The sequence below is a fragment of the Helianthus annuus genome, chromosome 17 (assembly GCF_002127325.2).
Source record: "Helianthus annuus cultivar XRQ/B chromosome 17, HanXRQr2.0-SUNRISE, whole genome shotgun sequence".
In the NCBI taxonomy this organism is placed as follows: domain Eukaryota; kingdom Viridiplantae; phylum Streptophyta; class Magnoliopsida; order Asterales; family Asteraceae; genus Helianthus; species Helianthus annuus.
The window spans coordinates 102257709-102267696 of record NC_035449.2 but is presented as its reverse complement, the minus strand read 5'-3'; the positions used below and the strand labels follow the sequence as shown (position 1 = coordinate 102267696).

General features: G+C 39.7%; 1 protein-coding gene across 1 annotated transcript; it reads right to left on the bottom strand.

The window, feature by feature from the left end:
* Positions 1-2068: 2068 nt before the first annotated feature.
* LOC110924643 lies at positions 2069-7345 on the bottom strand. The gene is made up of 4 exons (XM_022168634.1): positions 5737-7345; positions 4900-5630; positions 2994-4791; positions 2069-2880 (listed from the first exon to the last, which is right to left on the bottom strand). The coding sequence occupies exons 1-4, from the start codon at positions 7343-7345 to the stop codon at positions 2069-2071; spliced, it is 4950 nt and encodes a 1649-aa protein (XP_022024326.1).
* Between the last annotated feature and the right edge of the window lie 2643 nt (positions 7346-9988).

Here is a 9988-nt window from a genome sequence, read left to right as displayed (position 1 = left end):
GCAATTTCTGACTTACCACAAGAATTTGACAAGTGTACGCTCGAGATCGCGGCACGATATTCGATAAACGATCCTAACGGTTCCACTTTTCCTATAAATACCCCCCCCACTTTTGTGTAAAAACCCACAAGAATCAGATCTAAAGCTCTAAGTTGGAACCATTGTTTCATACCTGAGCTATTTGATCTAGATTAGCACTCGGGGACCCTCCGTAAGTCTTCTTTCGCTCTTTTATTCGCTTTTCGAGTCTGAAAGTCAACGTTTTGTTGACTTTCTGCATTGACCAGCTTATGGTCGATGCGAAGTTCATGGAACTTCATAACGTGAGCGTGATCACGATGGTTATGGTCCATAGTGACCATACCTACTGATCACCACGTTATCTAGGCTCAGTGACGAGTCGTAGTTTCGGCCAAAATGTGCATTCTTGCATATTTTGTAACCAAACTACTCGTGAGCATCAAAGCCGTTTGTTTTGATGTCAAACCTGTTTTCAAACTTAGTTAAGCATGTTCTAACATGCTTAGCTCGTCACTTTTAGTTTAGTGCTTATATAGGGTCGTAAGGTAAGCGATCTAAACCATCGCTTATACTTTCGAACCCGACCCATTTGGTCGATCATTAGGATCCGACCAAACACCTTAGGTGACCATAGCTATAACCTTCCGAGGTTATACCTTATGGTCGCGATGTTAGGCGTTCCGAACGCGTTCTACGCGAACGACGCGTTAGGGTAGCATAAGCTACCTAAACGGGTCGTGATGGGCCGTAAGCACTTAGGTTAAGTTTCATTTTAGTATGTAGGCTTTGTTAAACCATATTACACGAGTCTCCATACTCGTTTGGTTTACGAACCCGCGTACTATCCGATCCTTCCGATTTGGTCCGGTATATTAACATAGCTACCTATTAGGTGCCGTTTGATATCCCGTGATCTTTAGCATTATCTGGTTATTATACAAGAACTCCAAAGCAATCTCAGGTGAGTACATAGAACCCCATCTTTTACTGTTTTCCAAACTGTTTTGGGGTGAAACACATGTGCCTATTTGTTACTTTCATGCTTTCCATGTTTTCACATCGTATATCTGCTATGCTCATTAGTACATTATAGTACATGATTTCTTTACATTTTATGCTACGTATGCCCATTGTGTGCGTACTTAGTACATTTGATTTACATTACATTTCTGTTGCATATGTTTACTCAGCATATGGACACATTGATTTACATGAACATTTCTGTTGCATATGTTTACTCAGCATATGGACACATTGATCTACATGAACATTTCTGTTGCATATGTTTACTCAGCATATGGACACATTGATTTACATGAACATTTCTGCTGCATATGTTTACTCAGCATATGGGCACATTGATTTACATGAACATTTCTGCTTCGTATGTTTACTTAGCATACTTAGTACAATTGTTTACATCACATGCCTTCATTTTGTTATGACATTTGGTTTGTTTAACATGGGACAATACATTCATTAACATTAGCTACGCCGTTCGTTAGTAGGTAGTGGTACCATAGGAATTGACAACTCCCATTCCTGAAGTCCTGGGTTTGATAGGACTGGAAGGAGTGACCGAATTCGATATACATAACTTAGATAAACCTTTAATTTGTTTAAGGGTTTATCGCCACAGTCTTAAGGCTTGGATGTATGCATAGTTTACAATACCACATAAATGTTAATATCAATAGAGCATGCATTTTTCCACAGAACATAACGTTGATTTAAACCACGTGTTACTTCAACGACTTGTTTTGTGCATTTTATATATGGTTTAAGTTGATACATTTCGCTTACCATACATGATACATTTTGGGATGCACATTACATGATTTTTTTTTTTTGGTAAAGGGTTACCCCGGTGATTCTATATATTCACAAACAATAAAACCAAGTAGTGTAGAGAGTCCACACTAGTTCAATCATGGGACATGCCCCATGAAAGCAAAAACAATGGAAAACAGCCAAAACGACAAAAACCAACAAATATAGTACCACTAGACTAACATCTAGAATAAAGCTATATAAACAAGAAAACTAATCAGCCACCATCATCGTCCACGTTTCCCTTATGAATTTCCCAATCCTCCAACAATCTTCGCACTCTGGCAGTAGTCTTGAGCTTGGCTCCCATCAGCTTGTACCTAACCGTTGATAATATAATTTCACCGATTTTCTCCGGAGGCCTCAGCTGATTTTTGAAAAGTCTAGCATTTCTTTCTTGCCAAACGAAATATAAGGCAGCAGCCACCATAATTTTCGCAACAAAAAACCCAGCCGATTTAGACCGAGCTCGAGCCAACAACCAATCAACAATATCAGCCCATATCGGCCTGACCGTAGCCATACCCGCCTTGTTTCGAATAATCAGCCACACTTGAGACGAGAACTCGCATTCAAAGAATAAATGTGCATGAGAGTCAACGTTTTTGTAGCATAACAGGCAGCACATCATATTCATATTCTTCCTCCGCGACAACTCCCAATTTAAAATTTTATCTTGTGTCAAGAGTTTACCTTTCATTACCAACCACATCATAAACGCATGCCTGGGAATACATTGCGAGAACCAAACAATGTTGCACCAATTAACTTCTGGATCTTTGTGCCGAATTGAATGCCAAACACCCGAAGAAGAAAACTCAGATTTATTGGTGCCATCTCTCCATAGCAGTCTATCAGGTTTTGACGTATCCAAATGAAGCTGATCCAATTGGATAAGAACCGGAAATAAATCTCTCCATGCCATAGGCCAAGACCAAGAACCATTCGAATAAATGTTAGCCACAGTATCGTCCATCATGAAATCAGCATCCGAAATGTTTCTCGGCGAAATAAAGTTACCGAGCGGACCTATATCACTCCAATAGTCGAACCAAGCAGAAGTTTTAATACCATTTCCCACCTCCGACCATATATGATTCTGATGAGCGGCCTCAGCTGAGCCAATTTTCTCCAAGACCAACAGCAATTAGAAGGGGTTTTACACACCCAGAAACTCTTGCCTTTAAGACGGTAGCTATACACCCATTCAACCCATAGAGACTCCCGTTTCGAAACAATGCTCCAAATGTGATTAGACATAAGAGCCTTGTTCATATCCCCAATGCGTCTAATGCCCAAACCTCCTTCATATTTTGGCGTGCAAACAGCCTTCCAAGAAACCTTAGCTTTGCCTTTAGAATATGAGCTCTCTTGGGACCATAAGAAGTTACGCATACAAGCTTCAAGCTCATTAATGATCCTAGCCGGTAACATAAACACAGAAGACCAATAGATGTGCATGGAAGATAGAACCGAAACAATAAGCTGAAGCCGACCCGCAAAGGAGAGTAACTTGTTCCTCCAATGTGTTATACGTTTCTCTAGTCTTTCCACAAGCACTCGACAATCATTATAACCAAGCCTAGAAGAGATCAATGGGACCCCTAAATATCTGACCGGCAGTTTTCCTTCCACAAAAGGCATGAGCTCCAGAATAGACTCTTTTACATGGTTGGTAACATTACAAAAGAAAATGGTGCTTTTTGGATTACTAGGCACTAACCCCGACATCTTAGTGAACTTTGCGAGGGATGTCATAATGCACCGAGCCGAGTTGACTTCACCTCTAGCAAACAGAAACAAATCATCGGCAAAACAAAGATTGATAATCTGCTGTTTTTCGCATTTATTATGAAATCTAAAAGAAGAATCGATACGAACAGCATGATGCAGAATGGAAGTTAGAACCTCCATAACCAAAGTGAAGAGGTAAGGAGAAATTGGGTCCCCTTGCCGTAACCCTCGTTTGCCCTTAAAGAAGCCATGCACTGTCCCATTGACACATATAGAAAAAGAGGCCGTCGAGACACACACCATTATCCAATCAACCATCTTCCGATGAAACCCAAAACCAAGCAAAGCATTTTTTAGAAAACCCCAGTCAACCGTGTCATAAGCTTTCTGGATGTCAACCTTAAAAGCACATCTTGGAGGGCCCGAATGTCTATGGTAATTATGCATTAATTCTTGAGTCAGCATAATATTATCCGATATTCTTCGTCCTGGCACAAACGCTGATTGATTAATGCTAACGATATCATTTAGAGCAACTTTTATTCTGTCCGCCACAATTTTACTGATACATTTGTATAACACATTACAGCACGCAATTGGACGGTAGTCAGTAACAGCTGACGGAGTAGGAATTTTCGGAATGAGCACAATATTCGTGTGATTCAATTCCCGAAGAAGGTTTCCTGTTTCAAAAAAATCAACAATAGCACTAGTAATATCATTACCAACAATAGGCCAGGCACTTTTAAAAAATGCTGCTGTATACCCATCCGGACCAGGCGCTTTATCGATACCAATAGAAAATATGGCCTTTTTCACCTCTTCCGCCGTAATTTGTCGAATCATATGAGTAGCAACCTGAGGATCAAGGACTTTGGAGAATAAATCCGGAGCCGGAGTAAGAGAAATATCGCCTTGAGATCCAAAAAATTTCTCGTAATGCTGAACAAACGGTTGAAAAACGTTCTCTCCTTCAAACAGATTGCCAGCCGAATCTTTGATCCCCTCAATTCGACTAACATGATTTCTAACCTTCAGCGATGAATGAAAAAATGCCGAGTTCATATCCCCCGCACTCAACCAATCAACTTTTGACTTTTGTTTCAGAAACCGTTCCTCATCTAACGAAGCCTCTTGAAGCTGACTACTGATTGAACTCTCAGAGACTCGTAAATCCGCATTCGTTGGATCCCGATCAATAAGCAGCTAAATAGAATCCAGCTCCACACGCAGCTTTTCAACTTTTTTATGCAGATTGCCTTGCTTGAAAAGCAAGGAGCGCAACGGGTGTTTCAGAAGCCGGAGTTTTTTTACCACCTTAAATTGATGAACACCATTCTCAGACGTCTCCCATTTATCTTTAACAATATCAGAAAACTCTGGTTTAAAAACTAGAAAATTAGCAAACTTGAACGACCTAGGCTTCAACATACCAGCATCCGGGAAGGATAGAATGCACGGGCAGTGATCCGATAACCTATACGGCTTGAACATGGCAACTGAATTAGGGAAATCCGCTATAAACGTTGTATTTCCCATCACTCGATCAAGCTTCTTTAGTAAACCTACCCCATTCTTTGGTTTTTGAGTCCATGTAAAATGGATCCCCATTCGGTTGATATCAACAACCTCAATATTATCCACACATTCCTGAAAATCTCTCATACCAATAGAAATCGATGACGTTCCCATAGAGTTGTCTTCAATGTTAAGAGCCGAGTTGAAATCACCCATAATGCACCAAGGTTTATCATTGACAAGGGCTTTATGCACTGAGAGATTATGCCACAACTCTTTACGGGCAACATAATAATTAGCAGCATAGATAATAGAACAAAAAATCATTCTTTTATCCAATTTAAACACAAGCTGAAGATGCATAACCTGAGGAGATTGAGACAAAATCATGACATCAAAAACATCCGGGTTCCATCCAATGATAATTCTCGTGCCTTTGTCACAACAACCACCGTTTGAAGTCCACTCCCACGAACGAAAAACTGACTTGCACACCTTACCCAAATTACCAACATCCACATGAGATTCTAATATAGCACACAAACTTAAATTAAAATCTTTGACAGCCTGCCGAACCTCTTTTTGTTTAAGCGGGCGGTTCAACCCCCTTATATTCCAAGATGCTATACTAACCATCATTAACTGTCGGAGAAGGAGTGCTTGCCCCTTTACTTATAGTCTTACGAGTACCCTCCTTTAAAAACCCGTCCATATCAACATCATTCTCAATCACCTCATCTTCATCGGACTCATCATTGTTTACCCCCGGCTTTGTGCCACTAGTTCCTGCAACATCTTCCACTTCGTTAAGAACATCAAACGGATTACTCGACCTTACATCCGTAGCTCTCGAAGAAGCATCCTTTTTCACCTCCCTATTCGGTTTTGCAGTCACCGGTCTATATTCAAATTTCTGTTTTTGTTTATTAACTTGGAAACCCTGTTTGCGAGCAACTTTCCTAGTTGGAACCCCTTGGTACCCATCTTCATCAACAACCGGATACTTCTTAGCATAGCGATTCTCATGCACTTGACCCTTATCGTTCTGCTCCCCCCTCTTAACATTAGCAGGCTTCTTAACATTGGCAGGTTTTTTAGGGGTTTGAGGACAATTATCAAGCGAGTGGCCAAAAACACAGCATTTAGAACACCTACACGGGAACCATTCATATTCAACATACATAGTTTCTTTGACGAAACCCTCCCCCTCAAGTTCAGGAATGGCCAAAGTGATTTCCTCACGTAACTCATTATCAGCAGACACCTCGATTAAAGCTCTAGCATAACTACTTCGGCCCCACATGTCCATACACATGGAAGTAGTATACGAATCCAGAAGTTTCGGTTCACCAATTGTTGTGGCAATCATACTCAGCCCATCTTCTGTATACGCCGCAATTGGGATGTCATGAATTTTAACCCATACCTGAACCTTTTTAACCTCCTTTTTCTCCAACTTAACAGTCGGACTCCATTCACAAAGAAACAACGGTTGAGACCGGATGATCCACGGGCCTCCTTTCAACGCATCCAGCATGCCAGTTTCGTTGGAGAACTGAAAAAAGAAAAAGCCATTCGCATTCATCATGGTTTTTTGTAACCCAAATTTCTTCCAGTTATTACGAACAAAATACTCCACAACCGGGAACGCCACTCGGTCTCCCAAGAAATAACCATATAAAGTGTTAGCTAACTTATGCTGCACTGCACGAACAGATTCCCGAGGAAGAACAACGTCACATCCCTCATGCATAACTGGGCTGGCTAGATTTCTAAAATTAATTTTCCTTGACTTGGACGCCAAAACCGACTCAGCATATGACATCATATTCGCACCCTTTTCCCCACCATTCTGATTAGAATCCGAACCCTGCATAGACTCTATCCCCTTACCAGCCTTATCACCCTTATTAGCCATCGACGACGACTCTCCAGCAGCGAACAAGTTGTCCACCGGTGTTGAAATACTCATTAAACCAGCCAATATCGAAGTATTCGTCGTAGAATACATACCTCTTCTCGGAAGCAGCGGGTTACCTTCAATATTAGTTACACGTAATCCGATCCCACGAATTGGTGCTGTACCAGGTGTAGACATCTCCTCCACCACAGGCTCATTCAAGTAATCAGCTCCATCGAAGTTCAACGATTTATCGGAAATATCCTTAGGCAAGTTAGGCGGCTTACCCCGATCATGCATGACACTAGCGGCAGTGTCACCAGATTTATGACGACCATCCATAGCAAAAATAACAACTCTCACGTAAAATCAGAAGAAAAAACAAACATGCACCCGAAAACCAAAAACCCTAATGCCGCAACCAACAACGAAGACAAGAAACGCAAAACCCTAATCCTATAAACCCTAGATTGAAACCTGAACCCTTAATCGATTAAACCTGAGCATCAATCTAGCTAAATTAATCTCAGTTAACCGCAATCAACGACTACCAGTTTAATAAATCAGGGTTCTTGAAGCAATCCTAGAGCGGCGATTAAAGAAAAACGAAAAAAACCCTAGTTCTAAATCGATCCCTAGTGCTAACGAGTTCGTTATAAAGAATCGCAAGAACAATTCTCTAATCACAGACTGTTATACACAAGATTACGAAGAAAAACATAGGATTCATGATGAAGCAAGAAAAATCGCCTATAGGAGAGAGAGCATAGGGTTTTTATGCACATTACATGATTTACATTGCACATAAACATGTTGACATTGACATACACATTTGGTGGTTTACATTTGAACATAAACATTTGACATGGTTTACACAATAACACTTGACATTTGGTTTACACATGAACAATTTACATGGTGGATTGGTTTGGGTAAATGATTTAAGTAACGTGGCGTGTGTAATATGATACAAACATGGTGGATACGCCGCTGGTACTTCCTATATATAAATGTTTGTATAATATTACATACCGTGGCGTTATCTAAGTCATTTCAGTTTAGACACATTACATTTTACATAAGTAACATATACTTCACAAGACATTATTTTCACAAACAACTTATCTTATTCAACTCATTTTACTTGGTTATTCATTTAACCTTGCACTTATTTATACATATCCTTTGATGTTATCGTTTTTCAAATGGTTTACAAAGCAAGAAAAATTACAAGGTTCATGACTGACTGTTATTAAACATTCTTTAAACTCAAGTCATGAATCCTATTTTCACAAAACCTATGTATCTCACATGCATTTTATGCTGACGTACCTACTTTCACATGTGTTTTCAGGAGCTATTCCATAGGATGATGATCATGACACTAGGGCGGACCTGTGCCTTAGAGACTAAAACTGAAGATAGACTTAGTTAACTATGTTATAAACTCCTTGTTTTCCTGTTTAAGACAATGTACTACCTTTGTTTAATAAATAAAATGTAACTTTAATTTCCATGGTTGTATAACAATTAATTCTGTCCACAACACTCCCCGGCGTTTCCGCCGCGGTTGCATGTTATACGCGGCCGGGGTGTGACACTCAGGAGGAAGAGTTCTACTGATTCAGCTTGTTTTTCACGGATAATTTCTGTTTCTACTCCATTCTTCACGTATTTTTCAAAATTAAACGAGATTTTCTGGATAAAATGGTTTGATTTTGAAGTATAACGTGCGAAACTGTGTTTTAAATAATCCGTGAAAGTATTAGACCTTAAAACAGATTTAATTTTGATCAATTTTACGAGAATTTGGCCAGTTCGTTTGAAAGTTTGTCCAACTCGCATGAACTGAATCTTCAATCCTAGATCTAGAACGATTCAGTGGATAATATTGAACGAAAAACATCTCAGTGTGATCGGAATTTGTTATAGAACAATTCTTGTCTGTCAATTTCATCTAAGAAAATCAAAAAAATTGATAAAATGCCGAGTTCATCTAAAGTATGTTCCAGATCGCGTGAATTTCAACATCAGTTCGTTTGAGTTGATATTTTTACTCGCACGAAGTCCGGCCTCAGTTAGCATAAGATTGTCAGTTCGTATGATGTGGACAAAATATATCCTTTAAATCGTTTGAACTTGAATATCACCCATTAAAGTGTGCACGTGAATAACAGTTTTGTCGGCTTATTAAAGTGAACATGTGATTCTTGAGCCAACAAATAAGATTGCCAGTTGTGCATGTGATTATTACAAGTTTGTCGGCCAAGTTCGAATAGGGTAATCAGATTGCATGTGTTTGGTTAATATAGTGGCCCAATAGAATCAAATATCCATTTAGAGTTGTCGGCTTGGTGGATTTTTTGGTCCAATTAGAGTAAATTGAGTGTTCGGCTCATGTGCTTTGACTATATACTCATATCAGTCCATATTTGCATGTGCAATGGTAAAAGTGACGGTTGCAGGTGTCTGTCAAAGTTTTGGAGATCCAATCAAGTTGTAAACCTCTTTAAATTGTAGATATCAGAAGTATCACTTACATCAAAGTGGTTGACGATTCATTAATACACGAGGTGTCTCCAGTTCGCATGGACTGAACTTTATTGCTCCAGTTCGCATGGACTGAACTTTATTGCACCAGTTCGTTTGAATATTGATCCAGTTCGTATCCGAAGGTCAGGTCGTGTCAAATTCAAGTCAGTTCGTTTGGAATTTCTCCAGATCACGTGAAAACATTGTTCCAGATCACACGAAGTGATCCAGATCGTTTGAAAGATCACAGTTCGTGTGATAGTTAAGTCAGTTCGTGCGGTTTAAGTTTCAGTTCGCACTAAGTGGGTTAATTTCAGTTAGTTTGAGTTAAAATCTAGATAACTTGATTCTATTCAGGTTGTGTGAAACATTTGTCAGGTCGTATAAAGTGGTCAAGTTGTTTTGAGATTGTTTCAGATTGCACAGTTTGTTAAAATAGGTCGCACGAGGTGA